This window comes from Aptenodytes patagonicus, chromosome 2 (genome assembly GCF_965638725.1).
Source record: "Aptenodytes patagonicus chromosome 2, bAptPat1.pri.cur, whole genome shotgun sequence".
Lineage (NCBI taxonomy): Eukaryota > Metazoa > Chordata > Aves > Sphenisciformes > Spheniscidae > Aptenodytes > Aptenodytes patagonicus.
In genome coordinates, this window is record NC_134950.1 from 55,029,387 (window position 1) to 55,046,703 (window position 17,317).

At 38.9% G+C, this 17,317-nt stretch overlaps 1 protein-coding gene across 2 annotated transcripts in view; it reads right to left on the reverse strand.

Annotated features, from left to right (window-relative positions):
• Window positions 1–6,474: 6,474 nt before the first annotated feature.
• MYOM1 (myomesin 1) overlaps window positions 6,475–17,317 on the reverse strand; it is a 77,840-nt gene continuing 66,997 nt past the window's right edge. Inside the window, exons 36-39 of one of the 2 annotated variants that reach the window (XM_076329900.1) lie at window positions 16,182–16,237; window positions 10,909–11,124; window positions 7,905–8,028; window positions 6,475–6,686 (exon numbers count right to left, since the gene is read on the reverse strand). In XM_076329900.1, coding sequence (XP_076186015.1) covers window positions 6,475–6,686; window positions 7,905–8,028; window positions 10,909–11,124; window positions 16,182–16,237 — 608 coding nt within the window. Of the gene's footprint in view, window positions 6,687–7,904; window positions 8,029–10,140; window positions 11,125–16,181; window positions 16,238–17,317 lie in introns of those variants that run through there. The other variant, XM_076329899.1, reaches the window with a different exon arrangement.

The following is a 17,317-nucleotide window of genomic DNA, read 5'->3' on the forward strand; positions in this document are numbered from 1 at the left end:
CAACTGACAAAAAGACACGCTAGCATGCAAAGTAAAGTAGTGTATACACAAAGTTTACGGTGATAGTCCATCTATTGCTAAAAAGATCCTTGACAATCTTTTGTACCAAGTCCTACAAAGACATAAGATCTGTTTATTCATCTGTACCTCCGGGGACAAGCTGCCTAAAAGATTATAGTCAGTGAGTTTGCTTATTTGCAAATAATATATTTAAATCCCTTTGAGCACGGAACTAAAAAAAAAAAAAAATCTATCCCTGCATAACATGCAGGCTGGATTTTTAAAGAAAGTAGTTCATGGAAGAAGTCACAAACACAGAATTGCCTGGGTAGGGTGACTACATTTTACATACATGAAAAGAAAGAAAGGTCGGCTTTCACACCTGCCCATTTTGATGTTATTGTCATGTCAGAAATTCTGAGTCAATTTTGGAACACTTTCCAGGACTCGGGATACGTGGATGCAACACAGACTAATGGAGCAATTGTCCACCCTTCAGTGCAACTGTGTTTCAGCTGCAGCAGTTTTCTGAAGAGACCTTCCATTTGAATATAATGTTGTAATAATAATTACCTAGCCACATTAGCATAACACCTGTCACAAACAGACAGTCTGTGCTTCAGCTAATAGATCATTTCCCTGTTTTACCGAGTTCCTTATTTGGCATCTTAGTTGCTTAGTTTGTGAGAGTAACAACATCAGCGGTTGCTCTAACAGAATATTTTTATTTGTGTTCCTGTGATCTTATCTTTGCTGGTCATAACAGCAAGTGATTTTTTTAGTTGAGGGGATTCTCCTTTCCAACACCAGACGGCCCTGTTCACAGGGAGATAAGAGGTAGGGGCTAAATCTATCATATGTCCTCAAATATCAATTGTAAGCTAGATCCTATTATAAAATTAAGCCTAATCCAAAAGCAGGCTAGCTTCTTAGGTGGCAGAAAAATCTTTACTTGAAAAGGGTAACAAATTGATAAGTCATACTTTTCTATTTCAGACCTGGAATAGGCGCTTCTGATTAAAGAGCATTTTTTTGAAAGCACAATGTTTTCCCTTTAGGTAACTTTCCATTCCAAAACTATAGTCTCCAGAAAATCAGAAGGCTACAGAAGTAGACAGCAGTCAGTATTTTCCTTTTGTATTCTCTTTTGCGCTTACACAGAGAAGATTACAATCAAGCTGTAAAAATGGCTTGTGTTTTCCACAGCTGTATCAAGTGAGATTTGTTTCCATTCTGATTGCGTGGAGTTACACACCGTAGTGGTGTAGATAGGATCTCTCTACATCTATGCATGATTTGCAGTCCTTGTTGCACCATAACTCACAGGTAGTTAAACCAGGGCCTCCAGGCCACAGGAAACCTGCCACCTCATTTATGTTAATTTTGCCTTTTCACCACAAATGTTACTATTATTTTCCCCATCAGGGACAGAGGAGGGCGTGATGAGAGCAACTGCTTACTTCTTTTTTTTTTTTGGTGGAGGGCAAATAATTTGAAAGCATGTTACCTAGTGCCATACGTAAATCAGTGGCTTTCCAGCTGTTCAACTGCCAGATCACGTCTAGCAGCAATAGTGTGTGAGAGAGAGAGCCTGCTTAGGGCTAGGCAAGAAAGGATGAAAGGTCTCCAGCAGGTTAGGATACAGAGTGCCAGGGTTAAATCACAGGTCTGGGAGGATATAGGGTGCTAGGCGTGACTCTGGTGAAGTCTCAGAAAATTTGTGGTTGTGCAGATAGTAGAGAGCTGTAGGTGTAGGGATGTAGCACCAACCCCCAGCTCGTATTGGTCCCTGAGTGCTCAACATGTTGCTGACATTTGTAGATGAAAGAAAAAAATGGCCTTTTGCTTAGTTGTTACAGCAGTTTAAAAAAAAAAGTCTTTGGCTACATAAAGCCAAAAAAGCTGACACCAGTGATGAGATACTGTTATGTCATTTTGCCTGTTTGTATGCATACAACGCCCAGAAACCATTGTTTGGAGCTGTCATTTATTCCATACCCACCATCACCCCTGCTCATATTACAGCAGTCAGGATATCCTCAAACTTTTCTTTTTTCCCCAATTGTTGTTTAGACTCTATCTGTCGTATCTTACCCCTAGTAAACCTGAGAGACTCCTTATCTCTGCATCTTAGTCACGACTAGCACATGTCCTCTCAGGAGTGTTGCAATAACTTCTCTGAGATCAGAATGACATTATGACAGGATGTAACAATTTAGTTTAGTTTATCTTTTTAATCCCATTTAACAGTTGGAAAAAAAATGAGGAAAGTTAATAGCAAGGATTCAGGGCTGTCAGGAACTGTACCCTGAGCCACCAAAATGTTTCAGCACACCAATAGTCCCACTGTAGTTGATGGACTTGTTTGTAGGTTTACGGTATTTGGTTAAGTCAGCCCACTCATGTGAGCAATATTTCTCCATTCTTTGTCAATCATTAGCAGGTGTTTCACAAAACATTTTCTGATAATAGATATGATAGGGTTTCAGGCCTCCTGTTAAGAGGTTCCTTATCCTTGCCAAAATCACAGCCTAATTAAGTAGGAGGTTTTATTCTGCTCCTGTTAGTATGAGTGATGAAACAGTAAATGGAAATGACTGTATAAATAGGATGGATGGTAGAAGATGCAAGTTGGGGAAAGAGGGAAGGAAAGGTGTTGCATTTGAAAATGTGCAGAAGGAGAAAGATTACAGTAAAGACATCTCACATAATGAAATAGGAAATGAGACAAGGGGAAAAGTCAGCAGAAGATTGCAGCCAACTCTGGTGCCTTCCTTCCTCTCCTTGCCATCGGTCTCATCCCCTCACTGTCTCTCTCACAGTACCTTCATCTCCAGAAGCCCTTGTGGAACAGAGCAGTTTTCTCTAACGTTTTTCACTTTACAGCTTTTGTTGCTCTTTGGCCAACATTTTGCTTCAGTTCTTAAAACTTACTGTCCTTTTAGCAAGACAAAAAAACTTGTGTGGAAAGATTTGTTTCAGATGTCTGGTCAGTGTAAGTGCAGCTTAAATGGAATATTGTTCATGCATTCACCTTATAGTTATTGTTCAAGGATACAGAGCTGAAGTCCACCCTACGCTAGTTTGAGGATGATCTCACTTTGCAACTAGCTGCTTCAAAGATTATAGCTCTATGTATTACGAAATCATGGTTTGTCAGTCTCAGACCACAGACAGACCTTCCTCAATAATTGGCTAACAAATCCAGAACTAATTCTCAGAAGAACTCGAGGACACCTGGAATCACAGTGCCTTTACTCCAGTGGAAGGCAAAGCCTATTTTTCACATCTTCTTTCATCTTCAAAAATCACCCTTTGTAATTTTGGAAGGTGATTAGATAATATAGCTTAATGCAACACTTTCCCCCACTGTTAAATACAGTTGTTGTAACACAAGAATATGAATTTATAATAGAGTTATAAATTTGAATATAAAGAGTAATGCGTGCTGGAATAGAATATGTAGGTGAGAAAGAAGATATTGTACAGAAGTGGCACTTCAGATAAACATTGCAACCAGTGTCTGATTTTAAATGTAGTCAGATGGTTCTGTGTGTTTGATAGGAGATTCTGTTGCTTCAGAAATAGTTTGCATTCTATCATTATGTAATGGACAGAGACTGAAACAATTTTTGATAGTTATCATGGACAATAGAATATAAATTATACATTTAAATGGCAAGAAAAAAATTATTCAACCATGGTAACATAATAAACTTTAATATACTCAACAATTCTGTTAGTATTAATTTTGAACATTTTGTTACACATTTGTGAACAACTACAGCTTAAATAATCAAAATGAAAAAAATTAAGTTTTTTTTTAATCTTTGATATGTTTATTTGTGTATTTCATTTACCATGCATAACAACACGCAAATAGGTTCCAGTAGAACAATACTGATGTGACTGCATTTCCAGCTTTTTGAGGAACCATCCAAATTTAACAAAAAAAACCCCAAACCCTAATGCATTTTAGTGTAAATTTTTAAAAGCATTTCCAGTAGGTTTTAACTGAAATATCAGGAAAATACTGATGTTTCTTTCAGCAAAAAGCTAAGACCTGATTCTGCTACAATGACGCAAAAGAGAGCTCTGCCATTGGCTTCATAGTGAGCAAAATGGGCTTTGTAATCTGAGATTTGGGACATTTTTAGAACATTCTTCTGAGATCCAGCTTGTTTTCTATTAAAACTAATGAAAAGACCCCTGTGGCATTTTGCAGGAATTGGATCAGGCTCTCAGTGGTACCATCTGTTCTATATATAACTTACACACTGCCGCTGATGTTTGTGGGAGATGATAGACTCCCAACCCGAAGCAGCTGTAAGAAGTGACGGATTTTTAGAGAGGTAGGGCAGGTTGAAATAATTGCCACGGCAAAGAGCAGTTAAGAGTTGTGTGAAACAACCTGCAGCTTTGTAACGTTTTGAAAGGCCAGACTCTGTAACTCTCTGGCAGAGTGATGTAATCACACATCTGTAGATACTTATCATTTTCTGTAACAGTTGCCTGAGAACCTACACGCACTAAGGTTCTCATTTAAAAAGTCTTCTACCGTGGAAATGCTCCTTACTGCGCTTCTGTGTGGGAGCTACGCTTACATCGTTCGCTGCTGGGCTACTCCAGTTTTCTACTAATTTAAACTGTAGTACATAGAGGTAGAGGAAGATGTAACGTAGAATTGAATCAAGCTCTATGTGTCAAACGGTACCTAAGCCTAGGAGGATGATTTTAGTTGTAGTTCAGTCTGTATTTTAAGTTTTTCCACCACTTTTTTGTGTAGCAGTCAATATTTTGATTTGCATAATTTTTTTCTCTATTGCATCCAACATCTTTCTGTTGCTCAGAATGGACCATCCAAATTATTTAAATCCTTTACCTTGTTTACAGAAATGTTATTTACTCTAATTGCCCCCCTGTAAGCTCTCTAACTAGTATTTCATCCAGCAGGAATCTTTCTGTTGGTTTTAAAAAGAGTTGAATAGAACCCTGTTGGAATTCTGCTGGAAGGAAATGGATGTCTTTCCATCAGAAGTATCGGTGTCTCCGGTGTTACACATTTACATGCTATTAAGATTCTTTTTTTTCTTGTGCTAAGAATTCTATAAGGATCAGTTTCTAATCAGAAACTGATATTTCTTGTCTTTTCAGTATTTCCGCATTTGTCATAGATCTAACGCCCTAGAAATACCAGCAGAGTTCAGTAATCTTTCATCAGTAATCCATCTGGAAAAAGCCAGTGTAAGATGACTGAGCCTTCTAAGAGTTGAAATCAATAAAAATATTTTCCTAGTAATTAAAATACCTTATTTTTATTTCTCATATTTAATAATTTCTGGTCTGTTAAAAGTTGAACTTAGCTTGCATATTAACAAAATAAATTCTGACCTTTGTTTTTATTGGTTTATTTTTCAGCTTGAACTCTGCTTCTTCCAAGGTATCTAAGCATCCACAAACGAGTCATATTTTCTTATATCCTCAGTAGATAAACATGTGAATGAGTACAGTAATGATTTAAAGCAGAGATTCTTGGCTTATGTTTATTCCTCAGTTACACGGACCATGAAGCTACAATCTCTTACAAGAAACCAGTGGGTCCGATCCTAGTGAGGGGAAGAAGGGAAAGTGTTGGGCTGAGTCACTGAGGGGAAGGAGGACAGTGGGTTTAGCAGGTCTTGGCAGCAGAAATATGATTGCTGTAGCAACAAGGGTGGAGAGTAATGAGCACGTGGGGCAGATGATGCTTTATGGGTTAGTGCTATATACATAGTACCTCACCACGGCCAGGAGGGAATTAATGCAGTGGAGAGGACTGAAAAGCAGTCACGTTGAGTCTCGGTGATAAGAAATGTCCAGGTGTCATCCTGATCCACCTGATGAAACAGGTATGCATGAAAGAAACTTGGATCAAAAGAAAACCTACTTATGGCCTCCCTGCATCTGTGGGAGATGGTTGTGTTTCTGGAGGTCTTCCCCTGTGGCCAAATTGGTCATAGTGAGAAGTACAGCCCACGTGGCGTTAAGAGGACTGTATGTATGGTTCCTTGAGAAAGTAAGCGGGGTCTGCCTCCAGCTGTGATGGCCTACAAATACCAGTTAACAGAGCCACAAAACTGATACCAACATTCTTTTACAGAGTAGTAAACATGTCAGTTCTGGACAGGATTTGCTCTAATAACCTCTGCTTATCATGGATGTTTTTTAGTAATTAAAATCACCTTGTCAATACATGGATCAATATTAAGATAACTTAGAAATTACTACAGTGCAGCTAATCTGGTACTGATCTACTAGTGCCCGTCTACTATGCATTTTAAGTTATGAAGTATTACAAATGTTATAAAAAAAAACACTAAGAAACTTTTGTGTTAAAATATCATGGCTAGTCTACCACCCCTGAAATCTCAGCTTGAACTTATTATCCAGATCATAACAAGATCACATTCTCCATTCAAGAACAGCGGGGTTTACTCAAGGCTTTTTTTCCAGTGGTTTCTTTCCCTGCCTAGCCAAGCTTTCTGGGGGCTGAGGAACCGTTTCTGCTACTGCTGCCTTTCCATCAGTCGTCTTTGCTGCTCGCTGGTTGCTTTTTGTATCCTTTTCTGTTTCCACAAGGGGGATTTCATTTGGATCAGGTGTTTCTTCTGTAGCAATAATTTCTTCTACGTGTGGCTTAATAAAATCTGATTTAGGAGGAGTAATAAAATTTCCCTTACATTTACTATGCTCAGCAACACAGAGGTATGTAGAGTAAGATTTTGCTTTCACGTTGGTTATGACCTTATCATGTTCTTTTCCTCTTCCCATACCCATATAGATTCAGTATCACAAATAATGTTACTACTTTTTACAGAGCCAAAAGCAAGCCCAAGTCTTTATGGTCTCTAATTAAAAAGATTAAGGGGTAGAACCTGCAAAACATTTACAGATGTAAATAATTGTTTCTCACATAAGTCATCTCATTTACAGGACTGCTCAGAAATGTCTAGGCTGCCCATACCAGTAAGGCAAGAGAGGAAAGAAATGCAGTTAAATATTTGTTCTTGCCTTAGGAGCAGAAAGGGGAGGGGAATAAGAGTATGAAATGTTCTGTCAGCAATGATACACCCTGTATACAAAGAAAAAATACTTAGGCAAAAATATGTAAAACAGATGTTCTGTTTTACAGAATTTAAGCCTTATTTGGAGCTAAAATGCTTTACATGAGGGAGGTTGTAACTGTGAAGAATAAATCAATGTCCTAGTAGCAATTATATAGTAAGAGCCTAAAAGAACAGTAAAAAACTGTAATATACAAGAATGCTGAATCACCGGAGAGCTTTTCATTTTCCACCCTTTCTCTAAATTGGACAAAAAAATGGTCACTTACAATTCCAACTTTACCATTTAATATGGACATAAAACTAAGAGAGAATAATTCATTGATCTCAAATAGTGGCTATACGATCAGGGTTTTCTAAAACACTTTGGCATTTAGGGTCCCTTAATAAGCAAGGCCTTTTTTTTTTTTTTGTTAAGTGTCAAACGTCTAGCTGCTGAAATGAATCTCACTTTGGAAAATAACACCATCTGTGTATATATACGTGCTTAGGAGGTCTTTCCTCTGCATTCAGAAATTTGAAAGTTATTATGGCTTAAAAAACTTTCGTCAGCCAGGTGAGCCAAGGTGAGAACTCGCAGCCCAGTGGAAAGGTGATTTAAAAGTGTTGATTTACATCTCTTTCACTGAGGTTTAACCTGGCAATTCATACTTTGCATTTGTTGTTGATTAAGAGCATACATACTGTAAATTTGATTGTTTGGGACCTGAGAAATATTGATTGGCATAGACTATTAACTGCATAATGTTTAATGATTTTTTTCATTGGAGTAGAAGACCGTAAAGGTGAAAGTCCTCTTACCTTTCTTTTCCCTTTCCTTCCATTTGCTTGCTGTCGTTGATTTTTTCTTTTTTGATACAGTTATATTATTTTGATTCTGTCCTTGGGCTGTGTCAGTCTGTCCTGACACAGAAATCACAATCACCTGCAAAGCAAAGCAAGAACAAAAAGTGCACAAGCGAGAAACGTAGATGCATCACAAATTCTGTCTGAAACCACCGTAACTGAGTCCCTGGCAGCAATACATTTAGAAGTAGCTCTGACTCTTAACTTTCAGGGACACATACATCTTCTGAAGCAGAGAGGAGTGGAATCCAGCCTGTTATCTGTGAGATGGCCGACTTGTATTCCCTCTCAGTTCTGCCAAAAGGAGGGAGGCAGGAGGACAGATTTTTGAAGATAAAGTAGTAGAAATAAACTGCTGCCAAAATGCAATCATTCTTAAAAAGATGCTAATGCTAAGTAATAAACATCAGTTATCAGGTATTGCGAAGAGCGAGTCATATTCTGTTTGCACTCTGGAGGATGGAAGAGAGATGTGACACTGTTGCTTTTAAGGTGTATGTCCTGGGACCAAGATGGAGTGACCTGCTTATCATCCTTGAATTGGCTTCGTGTCATACTAAGCGAAGTTGTCAAATTATTTGACATTAGTTCTTTAAAGTCAGAAAGCTTGCTGTATCTCAAATTACAAATATTCTCATGATTATATTTTGAAATTTAAAAATTAAGCTGTTTTACTTTGTCTGATACGCAGCTGTTGTGACAGTCTGAACTGTCTGAACTTTTTTATAACAGATTTTGATTCATTAATGTACACAATTACACACTTAAACCTTAAAATTGCAATAATGTCATCGTTTGATACTTGAGTTTTAACTATTTTAGGAGATAAGGCTATGTGAACACATACACTGTTTATGTGAAATGCTGAAAACATTAGTTTTACATAATTTCATGCTAAAAATCCCTGTGATGTGAAATGTATTCTGGAAGAAAAAAGATTTATACCAGACAAACTTAACATGTTCCTTGAAACTGGTGGTACTATTCATGCATAAAGTTAAGCACATGCTAATGTGTTTTGGTAGGTCATAAATCTGATCTAAATCTGGATGATTCTTTTTAATGATTAAGATCATAATCATTAGCCCTTTATAGAAACGGATTTAAAAAACCCTATTAAAAAAATTGCAAAAATCACCACTTTAACCATTGATAACTGTGTTGAATCTACTGTTACCTGAGCCATTAAGAATTCCCTCGTGCTTCCACCTCGCCTTCAACGTTAGCTGACAGTAAGCTTCAGATGGCAAGGGTTTAAGTGAGCATTAACTGTACAGCTCTTACCAGTGGCATCCTCACAGAAATGCCAATACTGCAGCAAAATGAGTGCCTGGGAAACAGCGCTATTTCTGCAGTCACAGTAGCGAAAAACGGCAAGAGAAAGTATGTGGAAGGTGCACACAGATCATGCTTATACTGAAAATATATGCGTTAGTTCTTTAGATTTTGATGTGAAGAATTGTGCTGTTGTGAGACTAGTAATGAAAAGAATTATTAATAAGGCACACTGCTTTCCTAATTAGCAACTGGGCTGATAACTGCTTCTGATCATATCTATATATATGATATATATGTATCACATGTATATATCATATATATGTCCAGCAGGATGGAAATGTACGTACATGCTGATGCTCTTCCTCAGCTAATAATAATCAGTGGCATTGTTGTAAAATAGCTGACATGGAGTTTTTAATCTATATTAGTATGTTCAAAGATCTGGACAAATGTTTTTTGTGTGAAACATTTTTATCTGGAAAAACCCCACATTTTTTTCTGTGTTCCAGTGAAGATTCTTTTTGTAGCTTTAAAAGATCTTGACAAAATATGTTACTTCTGATCTCCAGTGTTAAGTTTGGATGAAATTAACTGAGGTCTCAGTCTAACAAAATACTTACCTAACACCCTTAAATCAAAATTCATGAGGGGGGCCATTGAATCGCATGAGACCACTCCTGTGCCTGAATTTGCAAAAATACCTTGTTGAGTTTAGATGTGAAGTAGTGAAGGTCTGGACAGAAAGGTGTGAAGAGACACCATTGTGGGTTTTGTCGTGAACAGTAAAGTGAAGATTAACAGAGAACTAAAGGAAAGCTAGAGGTAGTTACAGTGGTGAAAGCATTAAGACACTAAGATACTGTGCACAACTACCAGAGCCGTGACTAGTAAAACAAGACACAGTGAAACAAGCTTGTGATGGAAGGAAAGAAGTGAATTCAGTTTATTTGTGAACATAGAGGAGAGTTCATACATTTTTGCAGACACACACACATTGGTATTCTGGCCTCCTAAGCTAAGTTACAGTACTTTTACCCCAACTGGGCAGATTAAACAATATTTATGGATGTAAATGACACCCATGTTAAGGCCTCTTTAAATTAACACAGCAATACAAAGGGGCCTTAATGTAGACAAAAAACAGCACTGATTTCTCCATGATTTAATTCTTTAACACATTCCATCTATGCTACTTTACCAAAGTTGGAACAAATCTAAACTGCTGCTCAAAAATGCCTCAATCATTTTTTATCTTTCCATCTACCTCATTAGTTGCCTCCACCGAAATGGTTCTTCACCCTTTCCATTTTTGTTGAATGGCCAAGTGCTCCAGGAAGAGGGTCAAATGGCAGACCTGTGTTTACAGCCAGCATGCATTTGGCCTGGCTGAAGATGCTACAACTAGGGTCTATGAAGTTAGCAGTACGAACATATTTAGGGAAGGCCCTGTTTTCCGTGGCACAATTAAGTGTATTAGAAGCAAAAGTGAAGTGAATGGAAAACTCCAAGACCGCCTGCTAAAGCAGAAAACCATTTACACACACAGATTATGTCTGCCTGTCAACCAAAATCTCCCCCATACTTCCGTTTCCTAGTCTTAAATTCACGCTTTCGTTTTCTTATCTTCTTTCTTTTTCTCTTGCTCAGACTGTCTCTCTTCCTCAGGTATGAACACACTTACAGTGACATCGCTGGTCTCTGTGCCATACTTGTTCTTCACCACAATGCTGTATTTCCCAGAGTCGAGCGTGGACACAGTAGAAATGGTAAAGCTGACGTTTTTTCCAGATTCAAATTTCAGGATGCAATTAGCATCTGATACAAACGATTTTTCATTCTTCAGCCATGAGACCTCAGGGGTAGGATCTCCCCAGACAGTGCAAGAAAGATTAAGCGCCTATAGAAAAAGTACAAAAAGATTATAAGTAAGAGTCAGTAAATATTTGCTGTGTTTTTTGATGCCTGACTCTCCAAATGTTCCACTCCCCATTTAGCTTCCTGCTTTTAGTAAATGGATGCATATCATCATCAGTGATCAATAATTTTTGTCAGTCTTCTGTTTCGTAAAGGAAAAGAAGGAATATGGTTAATTCAAAACTCCATTAAAACCTTTCAATATTTTATGGACCTTCTTCTCTACTCTCATAATCATTAGTAGAGCTTTCTCCATGCATATCGTTTAATATAAAATTAGATATTATCTGCTTTTGTGTGTTAGACCTGAAATGAGAATTTGAGGAACTGTCCGACGGATTTGTTCACGTTAAGTTCATTATATATTTACCACAGAAGTAAGAAAGTGTGCCTGCCTTTTCAAATAACTAAGAACAAAGCGTCCCTGGAATATTTTGTTTAATTTAGGATCTTTTTAAACTATGCCCTGACAGCTCTTCCAACAGACTTGAATTGTTTTACGCACTCCTATAAAACTATTTTTAACTGAAATCAATACAGGCTTTACCCTTTCTTTGGTGTTCGTATAAGTATTTCCCTTTGATGTTAGTAATATTCCTAAGGGCTGAATTCAGTCCCACCAGACTGAAGGAAGTATCTTCATTGTCAGAGAGTCAGCTGTTGGAGAGATCGCTGGCAGTTGGATACTTTCTGTAGGCTGACGAGTCTATTGTGCGCACAATGTTCAGGCCTCCTTTTTTTGTTATCAGCTGAGAAATTCATGTTTGGGAGATACTGATACATACAAACGATCCCCTCCTCTGGTCACAGTGCCATGGGAATCTTCTCGAAAGAATTTGCAAAAATGAACGTCACATAGAGAGTCAAATGTGAAAAATGTTCATATGAAACTTCAGTGGTACATAGGCCTTTCTCTGGACCTTTATTTAGGAAGGAATCCACTTATGTCTAAGTATCAAATACTACATTGGTCCAAACTTTAAAAGTTATTCAAAGTAGATTTCTTTTTTTTTAAAAGGAAATTGAGGAATTTTTACTGCAGAGAAAATGGACGTCAGTGGTTCATTAGGAATGGACTAAGTGATACATAAGGAATGGACAAGCTTCTGCTTGACTGGAATCAAGTTTCTCTTACATTTTTTGTAAAGGCTCTTGATGAAAATGCGTCAAAGATAGAGACAACTGAAGAGCACTCACATTGTTGGCCCTATAGGCTGTCACGATAAAAATCTACTGTGAGAAGTCTATTTAAGAGGCTACCTTCCCTTCACCTCTCTGCTTCTTATCTGGTAGTGTGATGCTGGAAGATGGGACAGAAGAGAGACACCCAGAAGGCTGTTGAAATGAGCAGATAGAAAAAAATGGATACTTCTATACAAATGAAAGTTTTTTGTACCTCTGACAACAAAATAAAAATCAAATAAATCCCACATCACCTAAGGACCAAAATGAGAACAGAAGGGAGGGGGAAGTCTTTCCTCCATCAACAACACATAATTCTTGGTACTGAAGGAAAGGCAGATTCCAAGTGAGAGGTGGTTACGGCATGGTGGAAATGGCCGCTATCTGATTTCCTGCAGCACCTACAGCTGGTGACCGCGTGAGGCTGTTGACTGCCTTCTCTCATAGCCCACTGGTGTGAATGTGAATGTGATTTTGATTGCCGTATCCATCCATCTTTTTGAAAAACAAGGGGAGAACAAGAGATTTTACATTTCCCCCTCTTCCTTATCGCTCTCAATACGTACATGCCCTCAGCCTCAGCCTCGGCCAGGCATTGCATATGGGTCCCTTCCGGTGCTCAGTATTTCTTTATTGTCTTCTGATTCGCTAGCAAGCAAGAGATCACCGCCGAGTGGCCCCAGCTGCCACTCCAAGATGCTAATGAGCTGATGTCCATGTCCAGACAGCTCTATTAGTGGCACCATTCAAACCTGGGGTGTTTGAAGTGGTGTCAGTACTCCGTAATTCAAAGAGATTGAAGCAGCAGTGATGACTCTCTTCTTCTTCTGAATCATTCATTAAAATAGCTGCATTTTGCTTAACCTTGCATCACTAGCTCCTGTTTGACATCGGTGCTCCTCTTGATGTTCCCAGCTCTTATTATTTATTTTCCAGCCACTAATGTGCAGAGATGTATCTTATCATTCACTATGTAAATAGTGAGATCTTTGGTTTTCTGGAAGGTAATTCCATAATTATGGAGCCTTAGCCAAAGAGAAGTGATTGCCCACTGTGACTGCACCTATCTGTTTCAGATTTTCTGTTCTTTGGGCAGGAGATTGTCTTTGCTCATGTATATCTTTATTACTCACTGAAACCCCTGATCATAATGCTGTATTCAACCTGAAATCCTTATCCTGGTAAAAAAAGTGTCCCCTGTACTCCTGGGGGGAAGAGGCTCCTTTCCCCTTCAAGATAATCCCCCTTTTCTAGGAGTTGTCTGGCTCTGATGATTGTCTGGAGCAGGGGGGTGGGGAAAAGGACTGGAAACCTGTCTAGATGTTGTGGTGAGTGAATGAAATCTATCTGGAAATCTGATCTATCTGAAAAACACTGGGTGAGTAAACCCCATCTCTTTGAGCCGGATCTCAGTATTTCAGAGCTCCACACAGAAGTTCCCGTAACAAGTCTGGAGCTGGGGCACTGAGGCATGTGCACTTGGAGCAAGCAGCAGCTGCAAGTCCAGACCCTTTGTGCCCCCCACTACCTTTTCTGCCTTTCACCGCAGATTATCATGAGTAGGATGGTACAGATGGCAGAGGGAAATGTGTCATTGTATTTCAAGTATTGCCGTTCCTCTTGCATATCAGCACAAACTCACATTCATGGGTGGTTTGGGCTAAGATGCCAGTGAGCGAATCGAAGCAGCTCAATCAGGGGAACCTGCTCCCTTCTTCCAGCCTATCCGTGAGGGCTGGCTGGAAGGGTACCCCTGGCAGAAGGGTAGAATGGGGAGTTGGTGGGCAGAAGGATGCAACATGTTGCTTCTAGGTCTGAAAGTGCCTGTCTGTGAGAATCCTAAGCCTCTCCTTTTAAAAATAAAACCCCTTACTCACTTACAGGCCTTCATTAAAACAGCCACTTAGGTTAATTTGGCCAGCTGTACACAAAACTTATGCTAGTATTCTCTGCCAGGTCAAATTCCTCCCTAACGTGAACTGACACTTAGCCTTTTCCAATTACATCACACTGCTGAAGAGCATTTCTGTCTATCAGTGGAAGCCTCTTAGGCCATCTGGAACACTGATTGATTAACACTGGGTAAACACCAGTTCATTCGTTCTTACACATACCCTTCAGCTCACATGTAGAAAGCTAATAAATAGCATCACAGTCACGATGTTAAGTTTAAGTTTAAGACATGCATATGCTTGGAAGTTCAATCTAGGGATACCAATCTGTTCATATAACTCTCTAGTTATGGCTGCACTTGTATTCAGAATCAAAGCTTGCAGTTGCCAGTCTTCTGCTACCTCATTTACTGTTTTTCAAAATCCTTGATGATTGTGCAATTTGCATGAATTACACAACAGAGAACTGCATTGCCCTCTCTCCAGCATATACGCAAACAATAGACAGATGAGCCAACACCACCCAAACAAGTGCTGTTTTCCCCGATCACTCTCTGTCCTAGTCCGTTTCTCAAAATGATCATCTACTGAATTGCCAGAAACATAAGGTCAAGTATATTTGTCTCGAGTTCTGGGAGTTTTTCAGTCATTTATTCAAACATCACAAATGTCCTTGCTGTCAAGGACAATGTGTGTCTGGGTAAGATTTTGCAACTCATTTTTTACAAACTCCCTTTTTATAAACTCTACACATTTTATTTTAGTGAGCTCATACTCCAACTTCATATCAACTCTCTTTTGGCAGAATCTCTTCTCCAAGCACAAGCACTATTCAATGAGAATCTGCAAATTCATTCCATTTCTTTGTGTCTTCTACCTACAGCTATGATGCTCATATGAGTGCTGCTTACTTTTACAGCATTTCACAAACTGCTAAATCCTTTAATGAAAGGTTTAATCAAATGTTAGCTCATTTTGTAATGCCAACATTCTTAACTTTCCCGGAAGTGCTGCAGTCCACTATCTGTTGGCTATGCTATATCTCACACTGTTAAGCGATTCAGACCAAGATTTTAGATTCTTAGCACTTCTGCTCAGCTTATAATCAAATACTTTTAACCCAGCTGACGTACTGCCAGATAGAGCCAGAAATATCAGGAAGCTGCCTTACTGTAGTTGTCATGTTACAGGTTTCCAATGACATTCACATGCCCTATTTCAATGTTCACCCACACTGTGAAGAGGAACCGACTAGTGGCAGACCAATGGGAAGTGGAGAGCAGGCACTTCTTGGTCTCGGTACTAATATGCAGCAGCCTGTAGAAGCAGCGTGCTGGAAAAAGGTTGCGAGATTGAGAACTGACTTTCTGGGTCATCTGTTCTGTGCTCAAGCATCAATGTAGCCGTGTTCCTCTGGGATTGCCTTACAATAATCTTTCAGCTAAGGTCTGCTGATATAATCCAGTGTAATCCTGGATTAAATAGAGAAAACTATCTCCTTTTGTCTGGGAGAGAACTGAGTTAGAATGATTTACTAGTTTTACACCGTTTAAAAGCCAGCCTTTACAGTGGTGACTATCTTGCCACATTGCGAGGAAGTTAACTGCATAAGACATAGAATGCCTAGCTGTCTTGTAAATAAGGAATTAAACTTCCCTGATAGCCTGTTACAAAAAAATCTGTGAAACCTGTGCATGAATTTCTAAAGAGCTGGTTATACAAGGAGTTTCAGTCTCAGCTCACATTGTCATCTTACTTTTATCTAATGCTTAAGAAAAGACACTGCCCTGAATACATAAACCCATCTGTGCAAGGCTGTTGAATTATGTACAGAAGGCAGGGGATGAATAAATAATGTAGCAGATTTTAAAGAAGGAATCTTTTAAAAAAAGTGACTATTTTCCCATCATTGAAAGGCATCCAAGCTGTTGGGCTGTTGTGTAAAGCTTCAGTTAATTTACTGTACCTTGCCCTCCTGGATGGTGACAACATCGGGCAAACCTCCAAGTACCCGTGCACGATCTGGAAATAAACAAGTGCAATTTTCTTTAGTGTCTCAAAATCAACTGTGTCCCAGATTCTGTTTCCCCTCTAGTTCTTTCATATTATCTTATTTATGTGCAACTTGTCTCTGATATCTGCACTAGTAGAGAACTATTCAGCATTCTTAGCACACCATTTGGACTTTAAAAAACGTTGAATTCACAGCAAAAGATGTGTTAATAGCTGGTGTCAGTCACTTACAGAGGGGAATTAAAGTACATGTGCTATGTCCTGCAGACTTTGCCATCGATTCAGTGTTACTTCGGAGTGGACACAAAAAAATCTGAATTGAGATCTGGCACTCTAAATTTTTAGTGTCGTAAACTAAAAATGTTGTATTTCCAAAAGGAAATGAATGACAGTGAATGAACGAAGTGGTGGAAGATTAGGTTTTGATCTAAACACAAAGACAGTCTCAGTGACAGCACTGAAATTCCACCATTTTGTATGTATCTGGGTGTAAATGAGATCGATATTTGGTCTGGTTTTAAGCTCAAAGTCTTACAGGAATCTTACATAAATACAAATAAGCTGATCACATGCAGGCTTTGGTGCACTTGTTCTGGAGTATGGATTTTGTTCATTATAAGTCTTGGTGGAGCCTGGCAGAGGAAGGAAATGACTATACAGAATGTTCCCCTCTAATGTATTCTGTAAAAGATGTGCTCTGGAGCAGAGAGATAACAACCTTATGAGACCAGGAACGGGACTGTGTTATGTCAATTAACATGCCAGCCCGTTATGAATGGTCCAGGGTTAGAAATGAAATGCCCAGGGCAGGGCTATTACTGATCCCTTCGTGCCGTCTGAGCTGGGACTCATAGGGATCACTGGACATTTCCGAACGCCACTCTATTTGGAGTGTATGTCCAGGAGGAGTTAGCTCAGATCTCTCTGCACAGTTGTCTCCAATAACTTTTCAAATGCCAGTTCTGCCCTCGTTTTTACACAGGTCTGAAAGTCACCTGCAGTGGGAGAACTTTTTGATGTGTTACATTTTTTCCATGCATGTTTCTGTAAATAGGGAGAATATTGAGCTTAATAATTCAAGTTGAATTC